Genomic DNA, 23,482 nt, shown 5'->3' with positions numbered 1-23,482 from the left:
ATAATTGTGTAATCATTATCAAATTTTGAACCTTTCAGATACTGAAATAGGAAATCCTTGCTTTTTAGTAAGGGGTAACTATGTTATGGATATTCCACTTGAAACTAGTCATTCAGTAGTCTTATTGTCCACCCCGTTGCAGGTTACAGAATCTGCATCTCCCAGGTTCTTTCTGGCCCTACAGAGTCATGATGAGATTAATGAGTAATTTTCTCCTTAATTCCTCATATAAAGAATTATAAAGGTTTTGTAAACTTATCTTGGTTTTAGGAGGGTTTAATTCTAGAATGGAGTGAAAGTAAATGTCAGTAATATAAAAACAAAGTATACAATACAATAAGTATACGTTTAATTGTATCCTTTTTCTTGTTAAAAACTTTTCAGTTACTTCCTAAATTGATTAAATTGAGGCTTGCAAAGATAATACTGTTTCTTGTATTTACATATTTTTGTTGTTGTTTCCAAGATCGCTTTGAACTACCGTCAACATTTTCAATTGGGGCAGAATCTCAGGTTCAAATAAGTAGCTAGTCTGTTGTAACATCAGGGCAGCAGTTCAGATTTCTGGATTCTGAATTCATTTTTTTCTGGGTCACAGTACACTGCCTTTAGGATGTGTCTTTTTAAACTTCTTTTTCCTCTAAATTATAAAATCAGTTTATACCTTTTGGGGAAATTGCAGAAAAAGTTAAAAGTTCATGTTGTGTATTCAGTCATATAGTCTGCCTTTTTTCCTTTTTTCTTTTTCTTTTTTTTTTTTTTGAGACAGAATCTCACTCTGTCACCCAGGTTAGAGTGCAGTGGCACCCTCTCGGCTCACTGCAACCTCCGCCTCCTAGGTTCAAGCAATTCTTCTGCCTTAGCCTCCTGAGTAGCTGGGATTACAAGTGCACACCACCACGCCCGGCTAATTTTTGTATTTTTAGTAGAGACGGGGTTTCACCATTTTGGCCAGGTTGGTCTCGAAGTCCCGACCTCGAGTGATCCACCTGCCTCAGCCTCCCAAAGTGCTAGGATTACAGTCATGAACCATCATGCCTGGGCCTTTTTTCCCTGCTGTTATACATTATATGCATTTTTCTGTATCATTAGATGAAGAAGTATTTCTAGTGACTGTAATCTATGTGTAACTGCCATAATTTACTTAATATTTGGACATTTGGGCTGTACCTAGATTCTTGCCATTATAATTACTGCTTCAGTGAAAATTTTTCTGCATGTCTGTGTTTGCATTTCCTATATTTTCCTTAGAATAGAATCATCGTGAAACTTAGAAAAACGGCAGTACATTTTCCAGATGTTTTGAGGTACTCTGTACCTTGACCAACCAAATCCTGATATGGAATAGTTAAAATTGAGAGATCAGCCCAAAATAAATGTAAATGTCAAGTTGTTTTGAGCTTGCCTTTTACTCTTGATTCAGTAGCCTAAACTGGTGGACCTTACTTCTTTTACTGTTTTCAGAGCATTGCTGAGGTTTTCCGATGTTTCATTTGTATGGAGAAATTGCGGGATGCACGCCTGTGTCCTCATTGCTCCAAGCTGTGTTGTTTCAGCTGTATTAGGGTAAGTTGTATTTCTTTTTACATGCAGTTAGTATATATAGTATATATTGTAAGGATTAACCATTTCCCTTATCTTTTTGTTTTACATTTTTTGCCCTAAAGTGCTTGCTTGCATTGTGCTTGGGGTTGAGGAATACTAAGATAAATGACAAATTGCCTGCCTTGAAGGAGCTTAAATCTAATTGAGGGAATGGAGTTTAGAATGTTTATTTTGAAGAATGTGCGGTATCATAAGGAGGCACTAAAGAAGTGCTGTGGGGCTCAGAAGAGGACTGGTTTATATGTGTTTGGTGATTAAGATAGAGAAAAAGTCTTTAATCTTACAATTACAAGACACTCTAGAGATGAATATAATCTAGTGGCTTTAAAACTTGAGTGTTGGTGCTTTGGGAGGCCGAGGTAGGTGGATCATGAGGTCAAGAGATTGAGACCATCCTGGCCAACATGGTGAAACCCTGCCTCTACTAAAAATACAAAAATTAGCTGGGCATGGTGGCATGTGCCTGTGTCCCAGCTACTTGGGAGGCTGAGGCAGGAGAATTGTTTGAACCTGGGAGGGCAGAGGTTGCAGTGAGCCGAGAGAGCGCCACTGCACTCCAGCCTGGCGACAGAGTGAGACTCCGTCTCAAAAAAAAAAAAACTTGAATGTTGGCCTGAGCGCGGTGGCCCAGGCCTGTAATCCCAGCACTTTGGGAGGCCGAGGCGGGTGGATCATGGGGTCAGGAGTTCGAGACCAGCCTGACCAACATGGTGAAACCCCATCTCTACTAAAAATACAAAAATTAGCTGGGCGTGGTGGTGTGTGCCTGTAATCCCAGCTACTCAGGAGGCTGAGGCAGGAGAATCGCTTGAACCCAGGAGGCGGAGGTTGCAGTGAGCCGAGATCATGCCAGTGCACTCCAGCCTGGGCGACAGAGCGAGACTCTGTCTCAAAAAAACAAAAAACAAAATAACAAAATGAGGAAGTCCAAGATTTTGGTTGTGTGTGCGAGAGTCCAATAGCACATCTACAGAGCATAGTTGAAAACTGCCTTGTTCACATTCCCCTTCAATTATTTATTTTCCTGAGAAAATCAAAGAGGTCACATGCTCTTCACCTCAAACTTTCTGTTTCAGCTGGGCGCGGTAGGTAGCTCACGCCTGTAATCCCGGCATTTTGGGAGGCTGAGGTGGGTGGATCACCTGAGGTCAGGAGTTCGAGACCATCCTGACCAATATGGTGAAACCCTGTCTCTGCTAAAAATACAAAAATTAGCCAGGCATGGTGGCATGCTCCTGTAGTCCCAGCTACTCGAGAGGCTGAGACAGGAGAATCACTTGAACCCGGGAGGCAGAGGTTGCGGTGAGCAGAGATGGTGCCACTGCACTCCAGCCTGGCGACAGAGCGAGACTTTGTCTCAAAAAAAAAAAAAAATTTCTGTTTCCTTATTCTTGCCTAAGGAAGATACATATGCCTTTGTCAAGAGTATTATCCGTAACACTTAAATAATTTTTTTCTAGTCAGCTCACAATTGATGGTACTGGATTTGAACCCATTAAGTTCAAGAACTCTATAGCCTGTTCTTTGTCACTGTACCATGCGCAGAAGACCAAGTTAAATATGATGTTAGTTCTCATACTTCTAAAACTAAGAGATTCAATCTTTCTTGGCCTTCTTTCTTCAGCTGTAGAATTCAGATATGATTTGCTTTACAAGGTGGTTATGGCATTAAATGAGATAACCTAAGGAGTAATTCAGAAATTAAAAAATACTATATCTACTTGTTTGTAAGGTGTTATTTTATTGTTAAAATAGCAACTAATACACATTAACACTTACCCATGTTTTAATAAACAGTAAAACTGATGCTAGATAAATTAAGTAATTGGACTTCGTTACTATAGTTAATTAAGTGGTAGAATCTGGATCTGGGCGCATTTCTTTTGATGAAGGTCCCATATGCTTATGGTCTCTGGTTGTTACCTTATGCCTCATTGATTCTGTATTTTTTCATTGTTACATCTTCTTCCTCCTGCCCCTTAAATGCATTTATTTCTTAATTTCCTAAGATCTTGTTGCTGTTGTTCTCTACTCTGAGGTTTCTGGGAGTATTCACCTACTTTGGGAAATTTGATTTACTTTAGCAGCTTTAGCTATCATCTTTGTGTGTATGGCTCCTAAATCTATTCCTTCAGCACTGACTTTTGGATGTCTTGTCCTTCTAGCATCTTGAACTTTGTTCAAGATCAGATTATTCATATTATTTTCTCAAACCGATTCTAAGTTCATTCTTTTTGTTCTGTTCTGCTATTCACTCAAACTGGAAACTTTATACCAATGATTTTTTTATTTTTTATTTTTTATTTTTTTTTGAGATGGATTCTTGCTCTGTTGCCCAGGCTAAAGTGCAGTGGCGTGATCTCGGGTCACTGCAACCTCCGCCTCCCAGGTTCAAGCGATTTTCCTGCCTCAGCCTCTCAAGTTGCTGGGAGTATCAGCGCACTCCATCATGCCCGGCTATTTTTGTATATATATATGTATATATGTGTGTGTATATATGTATATATATAAACATGTATATGTATATGTGTGTGTGTGTGTGTGTGTGTATATATATATATATATATATTTTTTTTTTTTTGTAGAGATGGCGTTTCACTATGTTGCCCAGGCTGGTCTCAAACTCCTGACCTCAACTGATCTTCCCTCCTTGGCCTCCCAAAGTGCTGGGATTACAGGCATGAGCCACTGCGCCTGGCCTATACCAATGATTTTTAAGTGCAATTAGTTATTATCTCCCTGTTTCACGTATATTTGTCTTACCTTTCTGTTTTTATCATTACCATGCTAATAGAGAAGTATGAACATTGGTTACCTCATGCTTAGATTATTTAATTACTTTCTATCTGATCTCTCAGGTTTGAGTCTTTTCTTATCTCCAGTCCATTTTCTGTCCTGCTACTATATTAATATTTTTCACTGATATCTCTTTTTTTTCCCCAGAAGCCTCAGAAATGTATTATATAAAGGATAAAATCCAAGAATGTTAGCCTTGTGTTCAGACCATCCAGATCTGGTTCTGACCTTTCTTTCTAGGGCTGTCTTGGTTCCTGAATGCACTAATCATTTGTTCATTCATTCAGCAAATATTAATTGCTTGCCTACTTGTTTTCAAGCCAGTCATTTTTTATTAGGTATAATTGACATGCAGTAAACTACACATATTTAAAGTGTACAGTTTTTTTTTTGTTTTGTTCTTTTTTTTTTTTTTTGAGACGGCGTTTTGCTCTTGTTGCCCAGCCTGGAGTGCAATGACGCGATCTCCGCTCACTGCAACCTCCATCTCCTGGGTTTGAGTGATTCTCCTGCCTCAGCCTCCCAAGTAGCTGGGATTATAGGCATGCATCACCACGCTTGACTAATTTTGTATTTTTAGTAGAAACAGGGTTTCACCATGTTGGTCAGGTTGGTCTCAAACTCCTGACCTCAGTTGATCCACCCACCTCAGCCTCCCAAAGTGCTAGGATTACAGATGTGAGTCACTGAGCCTGGCCAAGTGTACAGTTTTGACATATATGTATTCTTGTGAGACAATCATTGCATCCAAGTTAGTGAATATATCTGTCATCCCCAAAAGTTTCCTTGTGCCTCTTGGTAATTCCTCCCTCTACTTGCCTTGTCCCCAGGCAACCATTGATCTGCTTTCTGTCACGATAGATAAGTTTGCTTCAGAGATAAGGGGGATGGAAAAAGAGAAAAAAGATAAGTTTGCATGTTTTGGAATTTTATACAAATGAAAATCATACAATATGTACTCTCACGGATCTGGCTTTTTTTCACTCAGCAAAAATACTGTATGTATCAGTAGTATTCCTTTTTATTGCTAAGTAGTATTCCATTGTATGTATTTACCACAATTTGTTTATGCATTCACCTGTTGATGGGCATATGGCATGTTTACAGTTTTTGCTATTACAATGAAAATTGCTGCGAACATTCGTGTACAAGAAGCTTTCTTTTCTCTTGGGTAAATACTTAGTAATGGAATGGATAGAGATTATGTGGTAGATGTGTGTTTAACATTTTGAAAATTGCCAAGCTATTTTCTAAAATACTTGTATCTGGGAGCTAAACAATGAGCATACATGGACATAAAGGGGGAAATGCTAGACACTGGGGACTTCAAAAGAGGGAGAGGAGGAGAGGGATGAAGGTTAAATTAAAAAAAGGATTGGGAGGCCGAAGTGGATGGATCACCTGAATTCGGGAGTTCGAGACCAGCTTGACCAACATGGAGAACTCTGTCTCTACCAAAAATACAAAATTAGCCAGGCCCGGTGGTACACGTCTGTAATCTCAGCTCCTTGGGAGCCTGAGGCAGGAGAATCGCTTGAATCCAGAAGGCGGAGGTTGTGGTGAGCCGAGATCGCACCATTGCACTCCAGCCTGGGCAACAAGAGTGAAACTCTGTCTCAAAAAGAAAAAAAAAGAAATAGTTTTATAATTTTACATTCTCACCAGAAGTTTATGAGAGTTCCAATTCCTCCACATTAATGCTAACAGTTGGTATGTTCGGTTTTGTGAATTTTAGCCATTCTCAGGGGCGTGTAGCCATTCTTACAGGTTCCTTGTTTTAGTTAGCGTTTCTCTGTTGAGTAATGATGTTAGCATCTTTTCCAGGAGTTATTTACCATCCATATGTTGTCTTTGGTAAGGTGTCTGTTCGGTGCCCCCCATTTTGTGCTAAAATAAATATAACAAAATTTTCCATTTTACCCATATTTAAGGGTACAGTTCAGTGTCTTTAATTACATTCATAATGTTATACAACCATATCACTATTTCCAAAATCTTTCATCACCCCAAACAGAAAGTCTGTACCCATTAAAAAAAAAAGAAAAAAGAAAATAAACATAAGTAAACATAGAAAAGGTATATTAAAAACACAGTATAAAAGATAAAAAATGGTACACCTATGTAGGGCAGCTCCATTCTAATCTTACGAGACTACTGTAGTATATGCGGTCCATCATTTACCGAAACATCTTTATGTGACACATGACTATATACCACTTTTTGTTTATCCTTTTTCTTAAGTTTTTTTTTTTTTTTTTAAGACAGAGCCTCGCTCTGTCGCCAGGCTGGAGTGCAATCGTGCGATCTCGGCTCACCACACCCTCCACCTCCGAGGTTCAAGCGAGTCTGCTGCCTCAGCCTCCCGAGTAGCTGAGACTACAGGTGTGCGCCAGTACACCCAGCTAATTTTTGTATTTTTAGTAGAGATGGGGTTTCACCATATTGGCCAGGATGGTGTCGATCTCTTGACCTGGTGATCCACCCTCCTTGGCCTCCCAAAGTGCTGGGATTACAGGTGTTGAGCCACCGTGCCTAGCCTATTTATGCATTTTTATCTCTTGATGGACACTTGGGTTGTTTTCACTTTTTGGATATTGGATATTGTTAATAGTTCTGTTGTTAACAATTATCTGTTTGAGTTCCTGCTTTCATTTCTTTTGAATATATATCTAGGAGTGAGATTGCTGGGTCATATGGTATTCTGTTTATTTTTTTTTAATTGTGGTAAAATATACCTAATGTAAAATTAGCCTTTTTTTTTTTTTAAATGAGACAGTGTCTCACTCTGTTGCCCACGTTGGAGCACAGTGACACAATCATGGCTCACTGCAGCCTCAATCTCTTGGGCTCAAGCAGTTGGCCTGCTTCAGACTCTTGAGTAGCTGGGACCACAAGTGTGTGCCATCGTGCCTGGCTAATTTTTTTATTTTTTGTAGAGACAGGGTTTTACTTTGTTGCCAAAGCTGGCCTCAAACTCCTGGGCTCAAGTGATCTGCCTGCCTTGGCCTCCCAAGTGCTAGGATTACAGATGTGAGCCACTTGGTCCAGCCAAATTTGCAATTTTAACTGTATTTTTAAGTGTACTGTTTAGCGGCATTAAGTACATTCACATTGTTGTGCAGCCATCACCACTATCCACCTTTAGTACTTTTTCATCATCCCAAACTGAAACTCTGTACTTGATAAACAATAAATTCTCATTATTCTCTTCCCCCAGCCCCTGTTAACCACTATTCTACCTTCTGTCTTTACATTGACTATTCTAAGTACATCATATAAATGGAATCATAAAATATTTTTGTTTATTTCTACCTCTCTATTCTGTTCTATTAGTCTCTATTTCTGTTCTTATGGTAGTACCACACTGTTTTGATTACTATAGCTTTGTAGTAAGTTTTGAAATTAGGAAGTGTGAGTCCTCCAACTTTTTCAAGATAGTTTTGACTATTTGGCATCTCTTGAGATTCCATGTGAATTTTAAATGCAGTTTTCTACCAATATAAAAAGTACCATTGGAGTTTTAGTAGGGATTACATTGATTCTGTACATGCCTTTGAGTAATATTGCTGTCTTAACAATATTAAATCTTATGATCCTTGAACATGGGTGTCTTTCCATTTATTTAGGACTTCTTTAACTTCTTTGAGCAGTGTATTGTAGTTTTGCACGTATAAGTCTTTCTTTTTCTTTTTTATTTTTTTGAGACAGGATCTCACTGTCACCCAGGCTGGAGTGCAGTGAAGTGATCATGGCTCACTGCAGCCTCAACTTCCTGGGTTCAAGCGACCCTCTTGTCTTGGCCTCCCAATGCTGGGATTATAGGTGTGAGCCACCACACTCAGCCTCCATGTATGTCTTTCAAATTCTTGGTTTGTTTTTTCCCTAAGCATTTTATTCCTTTTGATGCTATTGCAAATGTGTTATTTTCTTAATTTCCTTTTTAGATTGTTCATTGCAAGCTTATAGAAATGCCAGTGTTTTTTGTGTGTTTGTCTCCTGTAACTGCTGTGTTTATTAGCTTTAACAATATTTTGTGGACTCTTTAGGGATTTTTACAGATAAGATCATGTCATCTGCAAAAAGATAATTTCACTTCTTTTTTAATTAGGATACTTTTTATTTCTTTATCTTGCCTAAGTACTCTGGCTGGAATTTTTAGTACCTGTATTATGTCAAATAGAAATGGTAAAAGCTGGCATCCTTGTCTTTTTCCTGATCTTAAGAGGAATTTTTCCTGATCTTAAGGGGAAGAGTTTTTAGCCTTTGAATCGTTGACTATGATTTTTATGAGTTTTTATATATGGCCTTTATCAAGTTGAGGAAGTTCCCTTCTATTTCTATCTATTGAGTATTTTTATCATGAAAGGATATTGGATTTTGTCAGATGCCTTTTCTGCATCAATTGAGATGATCATAGTGGGGGTTTTCCATGAAGTGGTTTATTACATTGAATGATTTTTGTAGTTGAATCATCTTTGTATTCTAGGAATAAATCCCACTTGGCCACAGTGTATAATTTTTTAAATAGTCTGTTGAATTAGTTTTATTGGGATTTTGTTGAGGATTTCCCTAGCACAATTTCTCTAGTAAATATCTTAAACTCCCAGACCAATACATATACATTAAAATTTTTCATATAGCATTATGAATGAGAATGCACAGTACATGTCAATAATGATATCTCTGATTATATTCTGAAGAAATGGAAGGAATTTAATAAATGCTTATATTTTTAATTAATTTCAAATGCAGGATTAGGCATTGGAAATAGTATTTAATCAATCATGAACCCATGATCTAAGATTTTTAATAATTGCTGTAATTAATGTTTCTTAAAGAGCTTGTTTTCTGTTACAAAGTTGGTTTTTTTTTTTTTTTTTTTTATTTGAGACAGAGTCTCACTGTCACCCAGGCTGTAGTGCAGTGGCACGATCTTGGCTCATTGCAACCTCCGCCTCCTGGGTTCAAGCGATTCTCCTGCCTCAGCCTCCCGAGTAGCTGGGATTACAGGCACCCACCACCATGCCTGGCGAATTTTTATATTTTTAGTAGAGGCGGGGTTTCACCATGTTGGCCAGGCTGGTCTCGAACTCCTGACTCCAGGTGATCCACCCACCTCGGCCTCCCAAAGTGTTGAGATTACAGGCGTGAGCCACTGTGCCCGGCTGATGTTTTTTTTTTAAACTCTCTTTTTTTGGTCTCCTGTTACACTAACAGTAATTTTATTTACCATCTGGCTTATTTAGTTCTGTATGCTAGATAATTAATATATACAATCTTTATGATAATTACTCATTCTTACAGGTTTTTGGAAATGAACAAAAGGACAGCTTTTCCCTTTCTCTGGTAGACATACCATAAGAAGTGGACTTTTGTTATAGTTTAGTGGTATAGATGTTTGTAAGAAACTATTTTAGTCTGGGTGCAGTGGCTCATGCCTGTAGTCCCAGCACGTTGGGAGGCCAAAGATGGAGGATTGTTTGAGCCCAGGACTTCAAGACCAGGCTGAGCAACATGGCAAGATCCCATCTCTGCAAAAAAAATTTAAAAATTAGCTGGATGTGGTGGGCACACCTGTAGCCTCAGCTACTTCAGAGGGTCAGGTGGGAGGACCTCTTGAGATGAAGAGGTTGAGGCTGCAGTGAGCTGTGTTTGGGCCACTGCTCTCCTGCCTGAGTGACAGAGTGAGACTTGTCTCAAAAACAAAAACAACCCCAGAAAGTATTTAGCATGTTTTTGTATGTATATATAGTTTGCCTCAAACAGTACATTAGGGGATGTAAGAGATTTTGTATGCTTTCACAAGGCATCTAAGATCCTCTATGATCTGCCTCCTAGTTTCCTTGCAATTTTGAGCTGTTTGGGAATAAAAGTCCTTTGTTAACAAATTTCCTATTTACTGCCTGTTTTCTCTTATAGCTAAAACTATTTAAAAGAGTGTTTTCCACTCCATTTCCCTGCAACCTCGCCGTCTACTTACCCTTCAACCCATTCTAACTTGGCTTTAGTTCCCTCCACACTACTCACATAGCTCCTGCAAAGTGTAGACTCAGTTTTGCTAAATCCAATGAACCTTTTGTTGGCCTTATCTTTTCTTCTCGGAGCATTCAGCATAAATTACTTCATCTGTTTTTCTTGAAACGTTATCTTTGGTATCTTTGCCGTAATAGCTATACCATCTTCCTAGTAACTTCATGGTCTATGGATTTTTTTTTTTTAAGAGACCGAGTCTTGCTCTGTCATCCAGGCTAGAGACAGTGGCATGGTCATGGCTCACTGCAGCCCTGACCTCTGGACTCAGTTGATCCTCCCACCTCAGCCTCCTGAGGAGTAGCTGGGACTACAGGCGTGTCCACCACGCCCGGCTAATTTTTAAATTTATTGTAGAGATGGTATCTTGCTATGTGACCCAGGCTGATCTGGAGCTCCTGGCCTTAAGCAATCCTCCCACCTTGGCCTGCCAAAGTGCTGGGATTAAAGGTGTGAGCCACCACACCCGACTGGTCCATGACTTTTAACACTACCTCTAGACTTAAACTTCCCAACTTTATCTTTTTAGTCCTGGCCTTTTCTCTGCCTCCAGTATCTAACTACCTTCATTTGGACTTGTAGTATGCATCTGAAATATATTGTCTCTATAAGAGGTTTTTTTTGTTTTGTTTTTGTTTTTGTTTTTGTTTTTCACCATGCCAAATCTGTTTCTTTTCCAGTCAGGAACCCAGTTTTTTATCCAAAAACCTAGCTCACCTTAATCTTCCTTTTTCCTCACATCCAGTAGTAATTGAACTATAAATGTTAGCAGCCAGTTTGTTTTTTTTTTAAGATTATCTTAGATACTTAGTATATATTGCTAACAGCTTCTCTCTAACCCTTACAGCGGTTTTGCAGGGTAGGTATGTTGATTCTCTTGTTGCATATGAGGAGACGAGCTCAGTCACTTGTCCAGTGTCATGTGGTCCATAAGTGCCAGAGCTGGGAATCAGACACAGATCTGAATACTTTCTAAAGCTTGTGATTCTTCCAGTTTAATGAAGGAGAGAAAATAATTTTTAATTTTAATTTTATTTTATGTTTATGATTTTTTAATTGAATGAGGGGGAATGCTCTAAAGATATTTGTTTAATATTATGCATTAATATTGTACCACTGGTTCTTTGGTTTTGGTTTGAGAGAAACATTGCTTTTCTCAAAGTATTAACATTGTCATATTTATTTTGTAATTAAATTAGATTGTGGAGGCTGAGTAATTTCATGCCTGTATGCCTGTAATCCCAGCACTTTGGGAGTCCCAGGCGGGCGGATCACTTGAGGTCAGAGTTGGAGACTAGCCTGGCCAACGTGGGAAAACCCCATCTCTAATAAAAATACGAAAACCATCTGGGTGTGGCGTCGCATGCCTGTAATCCCAGCTGCTTGAGAGGCTGAGGCATGAGAATTGCTTGAACCCGGGAGGCAGAGGTTGCAGTGAGTTGAGATTGCACCACTGCACTCAAGCCTGGGGGAGGGAGTAAGACTCTGTCTCAAAAAATAAATAAATAAATAAGATTGTGGAATACAGGATAAAAATACCACAAACATTCAGAGAATGTAAAACTCACTATAGCCTGGGAAAGGCAGGAAATTTTATGGACATGATCCAGTGACATTTCTATGAGACGGGATATGGAGGGAGGGACCATATAAGCAAATGCACAGATACATCAACAGTGTTATGTAGTGCAGCAGTAAGCCTGTTTTGACTGGGAGGGAGGGAGACATTTAAAATACTATCTGGTTACTCCCTATCATAGTCCCAGTCTTTATAAGGTTTATAGTCTAGCAGGGCAAAGGAGACCAACAAATAAGTCGTCATAATAAAGTATCTGAAGGGGGAAGTATAGGTTGCTGTGGTAGAGCATGGCAATTGTATCTAAAATAGTCTGCAGAGTGTCAGGGAAAGCTTTTTGGAGAAAGCAACTTATGAACTGAAATCTAAGCAATGAGTAGGAGTAACCCAGATGAAGAAAGGTTTTGAAGAATATCTCAGGCAGAGAGAGGAAACATGTAAAGACATTACCTTGCTGGGTTATAGGGCCGGTTCTGGAGAGGAGTTCATGAGACCAGTTCTGGAGAGGAGCTGTGACTTTGACAGAAGAGTGGCATGGTCATGCCATTGTTTCAGGGGAAGAAACCTGACCCAAATTTCGTTTTTGCCTAGGGACCAAGGTAATAATAATGTTCAAGGTTATTAAGAATGGAGGAATCCTTTTCCATAGGCTTTTTATTTTATTTTTATTTTTATTTTTTGAGACAGAATCATGCTCTGTTACACAGGCTGTAGTGCCGTGGCGCTGTCTCGGCTCCCTGCAGCCTCCACCTCCTGGGTTCAAGCAGTTCTCCTGCCTCAGCCTCCCGAGTAGCTGGGACTACAGGCTCATGCCACCACACCTGGCTCAATTTGTATTTTTAGTACAGACGGGATTTCACTATGTTGGCCAGGCTGGTCTTGAACTCCTGACCTCGTGATCCACCCGCCTCAGCCTCCCAAAGTGCTGGGATTACAGGCGTGCTCTGTATGCTTTTTCTTTCAGCTTTATTTTCTTTGCTCTGAAGTACCTTGCTTCCTATCATTTTAAGTCTTTTACTGTCCTTTAAGGTTTCCTTGGGAATTTTATTTCTAAGTTAATTATTTGGCATCAAGTTAAAGCTCATGTTCATTTTAAAAAGTAGAAAGAGATAAACAAATAACAGATATTGGGAGTACGTTGGTGTAGGATCATAGTTATTTACCTCTGAACCTATTTATCAGACAATTAAAACATAAAGTTTTTTTATTATAAACCTGTTGTTTCCTGAAAACTAGTCAGAAAATCTTAACATCTCCTTTATATGTGGTATAACATTGCTCTCAGTTTCCTGATAAATTATTAATATAATTTTTGGTTTAGTAGAGACATTATTTTCTTCTAAAACCTTTTTATAATTATTAGGAAGCCAAGATATCTAGAAGCTTCAATTACTGAACTATGAAACCGTTTTTTTGTGTTTTTTTTTGAGACAGAGTCTTGCTCTGTTGCTCAGGCTAGAGTGCAGTGGCAGGATCTCGGCTCACTGCAACCTCTGCCTCCTTGGTTCGAGCAATTCTCCTGCCTCAGCCTCCCGAGTAGCTGGGATTATGGGCGCCTGCCACCATCACCATGCCTGGCTAATTTTTGTGTTTTTAGTAGAGACGGGGTTTCACCATGTTGGCCAGGCTGGTCTCCATCAGCTGACCTCAGGTGATCTGCCCACCTTGGCCTCCCAAATTGCTGGGATTACAGGCGTGAGACACCGTGCCCAGCCCTGTGAAACTGTTTTAAGACTTAAAAGTTGTGCTGTATTGCTTATTCATTTTTTTCGGTTTAATTTACATGTCTATAATGTATGTAATTCAGAATTAGCTTCCTTTTTTTTTTGAATTAGCTTTTCAAAAAATAAATTTAGTAGTAAACTAGATAGAAATAAATCATCACTGTGGTTTACTTTTGAGTGCAAAGGAGACAGTGTCATTATTATAAGACAATAATAAGATTATATAGACGTTCCCTGTGAGAATCAGTTAGTCCTGAAATCATTGCTTTTCCTGTGTGAGAGTAGCCTTTTAACAGCTATTTTGTGTTGAGTTTTGTCCCTTCAAAAGTTTATCCCTATGAGGATGACAGTGAGGGAAACAGTAGATTGCCTGTTACTTCTATAAGTATCTCTAAAATTAAGCACTAGAGAGTTAAACCCATTAGATTTGTATTAAGTATTTTATATATAAATATTATATAATATATAATATATTAATAATATATAATATATTAATAATATATATTATATATAATATATATTATATATTATATATAATATATATTATATATAATATATATTATATATTATATATAATATATATTATATATAATATATATTATATATTATATATAATATATAATATATATTATATAAATTATATATTATATATAAATTATATATTATATAATATATATAATATATAATATATATTATATAAATTATATATTATATATAAATTATATATTATATAATATATATAATATATAATATAAAATATATAATATATAATATATATAATGCTATATATATTATATATTATATAATTATTAGTATATATTATATATATAATATAATATATTACATTATAATAATTATATATCATATATTATATATAATTATATATAATATATATATTATATATTATGAATATTATATATTTATATATTATATATATTAAGAATATTATATATTATATATAATATAAAACATTAAGTAATATATATATATAGTAATGATGTTTTCTAATCAGTATCTAATCTTTTGCCCCCTTAGCGCTGGCTGACAGAGCAGAGAGCTCAATGTCCTCATTGCCGGTAAGTGTTTTGTTACGATTATTTGTGAATTTTGAAAATAGTAAGATCAGAATGTGCCTTGGGATTCATAAAGGCAGTTTTCCTGCAGTCTGCCCATTTCTCTTCTTCGTGAAGATAGTTGAGTAGAAATAAGCAATTTGACTAGAAAAAGAAATGCAGGGACTAATTCATGTGACTTAAAATTACGTTTACTATGTTGTACTCTGCCTCTCAGAAAATCATTGTATAACTTCTTAATTTACCTTTTATAATTAAGCAAAAAATTTTTAATGTTTCTAGTTAAAAAATCCAGATAGTTAGGGCATAACTTATCTTTTATAATTAAGCAAAAAATTTTAATGTTTTCTGGTTAAAAAATCCAGATAACTTGGCCGGGCACAGTGGCTCGCTCATACCTGTAATCCCAGCACTTTGGGAGGCCAAGGCGGCTGGATCACCTGAGGTCGGGAATTCGAGACCAGCCTGGCCAACATAGTGAAACCTTGTCTCTACTAAAAATACAAAAATTAGCTGGGCGTGGTGGCGCGCGACTATAGTCGCAGCTACTCAGGAGGCTGAAGCATGAGAATTGCTTGAACCTAGGAGGTGGAGGTTGGAGTGAGCTGAGATCGTACTGCTGCACTTGAGCCAAGGTCACACCACTGCACTCCAGCCTGGGCCACAGAGCGAGAGTCTGTCTCAAAAAAATAAAAACAAAAAACAAAAAAACAAAAAAATCCAGATGGTAGAGATAAATATAAAATAAAATAAAAAGCCTTCTGATTCTGATACTCCCTACCCTGTCTTCTCACTTAATAATACTTTCAGAAGAAATTGTTGGGTTTGGTATCTATTCTTCTAGACTGTTTTTTGTGCATGTATTTTGTAATGCCCTAATCCAGTATGATTGTGCCTATATTTATATATATATATGCGTATGTGATTCCCATATGCTTTTTCTTAAAATGTACCAATGATATAATATTGTTTTGCAGTTTGCTTTTTCATGTAAAATATGGTAGATATCTTTTCTTGGTTGTATGTATACATAAGTCATTTTTTTAAAAAGTGACTGATAATCAGTTTTATGACTATACCTTGATTTATTTATGCCCATATTGAGAGACATTTAGGTTATCTCTACTTTTGGTTTCAAAAAATAATGCTGGAGTGCCATCTGTTAACCATTTTTCTTTTTGTATTCACTTTTCTTTTTATTTTTTTGAGACAGAGTCTCGCTCTGTCGTCCAGGCCGAGTGCAATGGCGCGATCTCAGTTCACTGCAGCCTCGACCTCCTGGGCTCAGGTGATCCTCCTACCTCAACCTCCTTCCTAACTGGGACCACTGGTGTGTGCTACCATGCCAGCTAATTTCGTTTATTTTTTGTAGAGATGAGATGTCACTGTGTTGGCCAAACTGGTCTCGACTTCCTGGGCTCAAGGGATCCTACCACCTTGACCTCCCGAAGTGCTAGGATTGCAGCATGAACCACTGTGCCCCGTCCCACCTTTCTTACATTATCTTATAAGACCAGCATTATCAAGTAGAACTTTTTATAATGATGAAAGTGTTCTATGTCTACACTGTCCAGTATGGTAGCCACTAGTTGCGTGTGGCTGTCGATCACTTGAAATGTGTCTAGTGTGGCTATATGATGAAATTTTACTGATTTATTTATTTTTGAGATGGAGTCTCACTCTTTCGCCAGGCTGGGGTGCAGTGGCGCAATCTTGGCTCACTGCAACCTCTGACTCCCTGGTTCAAGTGATTCTCCTACCTCATCCTCCCAAGTAGCTGGGATTACAGGCACGTGCCACCATGCCCAGCTAATTTTTGTATTTTTAGTAGAGACAGCGTTTCACCATGTTGGCCAGGATGGTCTTGATCTCCTGACCTTGTGATCCGCCCGCCGTGGCCTCCCAAACTGCTGGGATTACAGGTGTGAGCCACTGCACCTGGCCAAAATTTTATTTTTATTTAATTTTAACTTAAAAGAGTCACATGTGGCTAGTGGCTATTGTTTTGGACAGTACAGCTGTGGATTTGTGTTTTGTTTTGTTTTGTTTTTGAGACAGGCTCTCACTCTGTTCCCCAGGCTGGAGTGCAGAGGCATGATCTTGGCTCACTGCAGCCTCAATCTCCCTGGCTCATGTGGTCCTCCTACCTCAGCTTCATGGGTAGCTGGGACTGTAGGCACATGCCATCGCACTTGGCTAATTTTTTGTAGAGACAGGGTTTCATCATGTTGCCCAGGCTGGTCTCGAACACCTGGGCTCAAGCAATCTACCTGCCTCAGCCTCCCAAAGTGCTGGGATTACAGGTGCGAGCCACCACGCCAACAGTACAGCTTTAGACTCAGAAGTTGAGAATTCAGTCCATATTCTGAATCATGTGTTTTTGTTTAGCTTTTTGTTTCTTTTCATAAATGACGTGTTAATGTGGTGAAAATAAGTCGCAGATAATATTTTTCATTGTCTTTTTTTTATTTTTTATTTTTTTAGTTTTAATAGTGTTATGGGGCCAGGTAGGGGCTCATACCTGTAATCCCAGTACTTTGGGAGGATCACTGGAGGCCAGGAGTTCAAGACCAGCCTGGGAAATATAGCAAGATTCCCGTCTCTACAAAAAATTTTAAAATTAGCTGGGTTTGATGGTGTGCTGCTGTAGTGCCAGCCACTCAGGAGGCTGAGGCAGGAGGATCGCTTGAGCCTAGGAGGTCAAGGCTACGGTGAACCATGATCATGCATGCTGCTGCATTCCACCCTGGGTCATAGAGTGAGACTCATCTCTTAAAAAAAAAAAATAGTGTTATGGTATGAGTATTATTGTGCTCTCTATTTTGAGAAATGTATTTATTTTATAAAGTAATCTCAAATTCCTGAATTAGTGTATGTGTATGGATTTTCTCCCCAGTGCTCCACTCCAGCTACGAGAACTAGTAAATTGTCGTTGGGCAGAAGAAGTAACACAACAGCTTGATACTCTTCAACTCTGCAGTCTCACCAAACATGAAGAAAATGAAAAGGACAAGTATATCCTCAATTTCTTTGTTCAATGTTGAATGGATTTTGCCTTTGTATTGTTTAATGACACTATATTGGTAGTTGCCTTTTGGTTATTTATGAATAAGTAGTGTTATATTTCTTGTTTTTAATTCTGTCAGTCATGCGCTGTTACTGTTAAGTAACATATTCTTACTGTGTTTATTTAACAACAGTTATTTCATGCCATGTATACACACAGATACCTCTCGCCCTCCCCTCCCCCCACACAGAAAGTACTTTGCTAGATGATAGGCATACAAAGGTAAATGAGACATGATTTCTGTTAACTGTTTAATGGGGACACAGTGATAATACAGTGTTAAGTCATTTGAGGGACAAGAATGAATAAATGGTCTTATGTTCCATGATTGAAGAATTTTGAACATATCTGGAGAGTTGTTATGGGGAGCAGGTAAAGAAAGGAAAGAGTGATGTGGCAGTGATTTGTTTTTATAGATGAAGAAGCTACAACATGGTTAATTGTAAGTCTTCACTGTCCAGCAATAATAAAATAACTTGAATTAGGTGAGATTCCAGGACCCTTGAATGTTTAGAAATAAAGCCTTGTCACTTTCTGTAGAGTCACAACATGGTAAAGCAAGAGGTTGAAACCTCACAGGTCATTAGAAAAAAATTTATCTGTTTCTTCATTATACTGAGGAAATAGAACCATAGAAATAAGAGAACAGGGTGTGGTGGTGTGTATCTGTAGTCCCAGATACTTGGGAGGCTCAGGCAGGAGGATCTCTTGAGCCCAGAGGATGGCTTAGGTAACATAGCAAGAACCCATCTCTTAAAAAAAGAAAAAAAAAAAAAAAAAGAAAGAGGCTTAATTATGGTAGTATAACACATTAATGCGTAATCAGAATTAAAACCTACTATTCGGGCGGGTGTGGTGGCTCATGCCTATAATCTCAGCACTTTGGGAAGCCGAGGTGGGTGGATTACCTGAGGTCAGGAGTTCAAGACCAGCCTGGCCAACATGGAGAACCCTGTCTCTACTAAAAATACAAAAATTAGCTGGGCGTCGTGGTTGACGCCTATAATCCCAGCTACTTGGGAGGCTGAGGCAGGAGAATCGCTTGAGCCCAGGAGGCGTAGGTTGCAGTGAGCCGAGATCGTGCCATTGCATTCCATCCTGGGTGACGAGCGAGACTCCATCTCCCAAAAAAACAAAAACAAAACCAAAAACCTGCTAATCAAGTTTAACTGGACTTTTAAGGAATTCTGTCACTTGTAGCATTGTAGAGGTCTCACCAAAAATAATTATTTAATTTCTTTTCTATACGATGGCACATTTCTTTGGTGAACACTTAGGTGTTTTTCCTCTGAAGTGGTGGGTATTACTGTTTGGAAAGACCTTTTACCTCTTTTTGGGCCTCTTCTATTAGAGCCTCTCAAAAGGAATAGACTGCTACAGTTTGCTAACCTGCTAGTCTTTCTTACTTGCTGTTTGATGCCTACTGGCCTCCCCTTGCTGCAAGTGAATACAGGCTGTTGATTAAGAGGAGTTTTGGCAAATTTTCTGTATTGTAAAAGCTATATTATAAATTTGGTCTTTTGGAAATCTTGCTAAATGAGCTTCCAAACAGTACCTGATGTATTTATTCTGACTTTTATTAATTTCCCATTTTATATTCTGATTACTTATGAATTAGAAATATAAAATATAAACCTATGTAAGTATTTTCTCTAAGCTCAGTGTCCTTCATCAATGAAATGCTTTTTGAAAAATGCAAGAGTGGGCCAGGCGCAGTGGCTCACGCTTGTAATCCCAGCACTTTGGGAGGCCGGGGTGGGTGGATCACCTAAGGTCAGGAGTTCGAGACCAGCCTGGCCAACATGGTGAAACCCTGTCTGTATTAAAAATACAAAAATTAGCTGGGCGTGGTGGCATGTGCCTGTAATCCCAGCTACTTGGGAGGCTGAGGCAGCAAGAATTGCTTGAACCTAGAAGGTGGAGGTTGTAGTGGGCCAAGATTGCGCCACTTCATTCCAGCCTGGATGACAGAGCTAGACTCCGTCTCAAAAAAAAAAAAAAAAAAAAACAAATGCAAGGGTATGTCTACTTTATAAACAAAAGAATACTTAAAACATTTTAATTATGGTAAAATATACATAAAATTTACCATCTTAATCATTTTTTAATGTACAGTTCAGTTATGTTAAGCATGTTCACATGTTCAGCCAATCTCCAGAAGTTTTTAAACTTGCAAATCTGAAACTGTACCCATTAAACAACTCCCCATTCCTTCTTCCCACCAGCCCCTGGCAGCCACCATTGTACTTTCTGTTTCTATCTGTTAGAGTACTCTAGATACTGCATATAAGTAGAACCATACAGTACCTCTCTTTTTGTAACTGGTTTATTTTACTTAGCATAATGTCCTCAAGGTTCATCCATGTGTCAGAATTTCCCACCTTTTTAAGGGTTAATAATATTATATTGTATGTATATGTCACTTTTTTTTGTCCATTCATCTCTCAGTGAAAATTGGTGTTGCTTCCACCTTTGGGCTGTAGTGAATAATGCTGCTATGACTATGGATGTTCATGTCTTTGAGACTCTGCTTTCAGTTCTTTTGGTTATGTAATCAGAAGTAGAATTGCTAGATCATGTGGTAATTCTATTTTTAATTTAAGTTTTTGAGGAATCTCCATACTGTTTTCCATAGTGACTGTACCATTTTACAGTCCCACCAGTAGTGCACAAGGGTTCCAGTTTCTCCACATCCTGGCCAACACTTGCTCTTTTTTGTTTTTTTGATAGCAACCATCCTAATATGGTATGAGGTTAGGATTCACATTTCTCTAGTGATTAGTAGTAATGAGCATCTTTTCATATGCTTACTGGAGATCTTTTGCTCATTTTTAAATTAGAGTTTTTAAAATTTATTTGTTGAGTTACAGGTGTTATTTATATATTCTGGATGTTAAACCTTCATTCTTTTCTTTTCTTTTTTTTTTGAGGCAGAGTCTTGCTCTGTTGCACAGGCTGGAGTGCAGTGGTGTGATTATCAGCTCACTGCAACCTCTGCCTCCCAGGTTCAAGCGATTCTCATGCCTCAGCCTTCTGAGTAGCTGGGGTTATAGGAGTGCACCACCACGCCCAGCTAATTTTTTGTATTTCTAGTAGAGAAGGAGTTTCACTATATTGGCCAGGCCAGTCTCAAACTCCTGGCTTCAAGTGATCCACCCGCCTTGGCCTCCTAAATTGCTGGGATTACGGGCATGAGCCACCACTGCACCCGGCCTGTGGTTTATTTGTGTATATGGTGTAAAGTAAGGGTCTGTATTAGTCTGCTAGGTCTTTTGTAACAATACTGCTGAGTAGCTTAAACAATAGAAATTTATTTTCTCACAGTTCTGATAGGTGTTAAGTCCAAGATTAAATGCTAGCAGTATTGGTTTCTGGTGAGGCCTCCCTTTCTCCTTGACTTATAGATGGCCACCACCTAGCTCTGTCCTCACATGATCTTTGCTATGTGCACGTGCACGCCTGGTGTCTCCTCCTCTTATAGAGGACACCAGTCCTGTTGGATTTGGGTCCTGCCCTTGTGATCCTTACTTAACCTTAATTACCTCCTTAAAGGCTCTGTCTGCAAATACATTCACACTGGGGATTAAGGCTTTAACCTATGAATTTGAAGGGGGACATAGTTAATCCATAACAGAGTCTAACTTTATTGTTTTTCATGTGAATATCCAGTTTAAAAGAACGTTTAAAATTGAGTTGTTCATTTTCCATGAGGGTCTAGTATTAAATCGTGCAGTTAATCATGTGTCTTGATTATTGTTATCGTTGACCACATGTAGGAAAAGTACTTGTGCATGCTCATGTAGGTATAGATGAATAATCAATATGATTATTAAGCACATGCCCAAAATGTAGTAGTACAATAGAATATATCATCTGTAGTGCTGCGTGGAAATGATGCAATATGTGTTATGTTTTTAAGAAGCAAATCTGTATTTTGCATGTGATTATAAAGTCCAGATCAATGAAAACAGTACTTTACAAAAAATTGTCCGCATAAACTTCTTTAGCTTCCTTTTCAGAAGCCATGGAGTACATTTTATACTGTGTTTCTTGAGATATAATCATTTAAAATTGACCTGTTCGCCCAAGCTTAAGAATTTGTGGAGGTGATTATGTTCCAATTTAATTTATAACTTTATTTTCTTTTCATAATGTATAGATGTGAAAATCACCATGAAAAACTTAGTGTATTTTGCTGGACTTGTAAGAAGTGTATCTGCCATCAGTGTGCACTTTGGGGAGGAATGGTGAGCAGAACAAATTCAGTATTTTTTTTAAGTTAGAGGCTAGAAGGCACTGAAATACTTATTCAGATAGAAAATAGCGTCATTATGCTCTCGTAGAATGAAAATTAAAATGCATCTGCTTTCTATACGCTTTATTAAAGGTATTGTACTTTTATTCCAGAAGAATCTTGTTTGTGTGGTTTGATGGACCCCTTACGTAAATATTTTAATCTGTAACACCTATAAAACATATCCTCTATTCATTTGCAGATCTTTTCGTTGTAGGATCTAGGTCACTTTTTTCATTAAAGGTCAGTTGATCAGATGTACTGGCCAACATTTCCAATTTTAGTTTCTTTAAAATGAAGCAAGAACTTAGACACTTGTGAAACAACATGAGTGTGCCTATCTAGATCTTATAATTATTTTTTATTTTTTAGATTATTTTTTCCAATTGAATTTAAGAGCAGTTTTTAATGACAGTCTACCATTATTGAGCCTGAAGCATTGAAGTTAGCTTTCTTAGAAGCAACTTTTTTATTTTAAAGTCATGTTCTGTTGTTTACTGAATACTTCTTTTTTTTTGAGAATTTCGCTCTTGTTGCCCAGGCTGGAGTGCAATGGTGGGATCTCGGCTCACTGCAACCTCCGCCTCCCGGGTTCAAGTGATTCTCCTGCCTCAGCCTCCCTAGTAGCTGGGATTACAGGCATGCGCCACCACCACACCTGGCTAATTTTGTATTTTTAGTAGAGACGGGATTTCTCCATGTTGGTCAGGCTGGTCTTGAACTCCTGACCTCAGGTGATCCACCTGACTTGGCCTCCCAAAGTGCTGGGATTACAGGGGTGAGCCACCGCGCCCAGCCTCTGAATACTTAATTAAATGATCTCCTTACAATAATAAGTACAATTGGCATAAATAGGTTGAGAATAAACACAATAGATTCTTAGGAAAAATAAGTTATGGGTGAAATGGAAGTGGGTAGGTATCTAGAGTTGCCATAAGAATTGATCATTCTGTGGGCATCAGTCAGTATGTTTTACGGAGAGAGTGGCAGGCCAGATTGGTTGAGTAGAGCTCAATTCAGAGAGCTTTCTGTTAGAATTTGAATATTAATGTGCTAACTAGAAAAAATTAAGTTCTCACATTTAATACTTTAAATACATAGGTTTTATAAGAGACAGTAGAAATGTTTTTTTCTATACTTAAAGTGAACATGTAAAAATCTACATCTTTTTTGGAGACAATAATGGGATACTTTGGCTAAATAAGACAATTCTAGTAAGAACTTATAGGAGATTTCTTATATTAAAATTTAATAATTCTGGTTACAAATCAAAATTATTTTTAGGTAGTTAGCTATAAAAATTGTTCTTTGAGCTGA

General features: G+C 38.1%; 1 protein-coding gene across 48 annotated transcripts in view; it reads left to right on the top strand.

Annotated features, from left to right (window-relative positions):
* TRIM37 (tripartite motif containing 37) overlaps positions 1–23,482 on the top strand; it is a 123,924-nt gene that overhangs the window by 1,387 nt on the left and 99,055 nt on the right. For 35 of the 48 annotated variants that reach the window (XM_063799049.1, XM_054670507.2, XM_063799047.1 and 32 more), the window contains exons 2-5: positions 1,465–1,566; positions 14,767–14,807; positions 17,701–17,817; positions 22,031–22,118. In XM_063799049.1, coding sequence (XP_063655119.1) covers positions 1,465–1,566; positions 14,767–14,807; positions 17,701–17,817; positions 22,031–22,118 — 348 coding nt within the window. The remainder of the gene's footprint in view (positions 1–1,464; positions 1,567–14,766; positions 14,808–17,700; positions 17,818–22,030; positions 22,119–23,482) is intronic. The other 13 variants (XM_054670503.2, XM_063799043.1, XM_016930832.3 and 10 more) reach the window with 3 other exon arrangements.

Source organism: Pan troglodytes, chromosome 19, assembly GCF_028858775.2.
Source record: "Pan troglodytes isolate AG18354 chromosome 19, NHGRI_mPanTro3-v2.0_pri, whole genome shotgun sequence".
In the NCBI taxonomy this organism is placed as follows: Eukaryota; Metazoa; Chordata; class Mammalia; order Primates; family Hominidae; genus Pan; species Pan troglodytes.
Note: the sequence above shows the minus strand (reverse complement) of the source record. Positions and strands in the feature narration are given on the sequence as shown.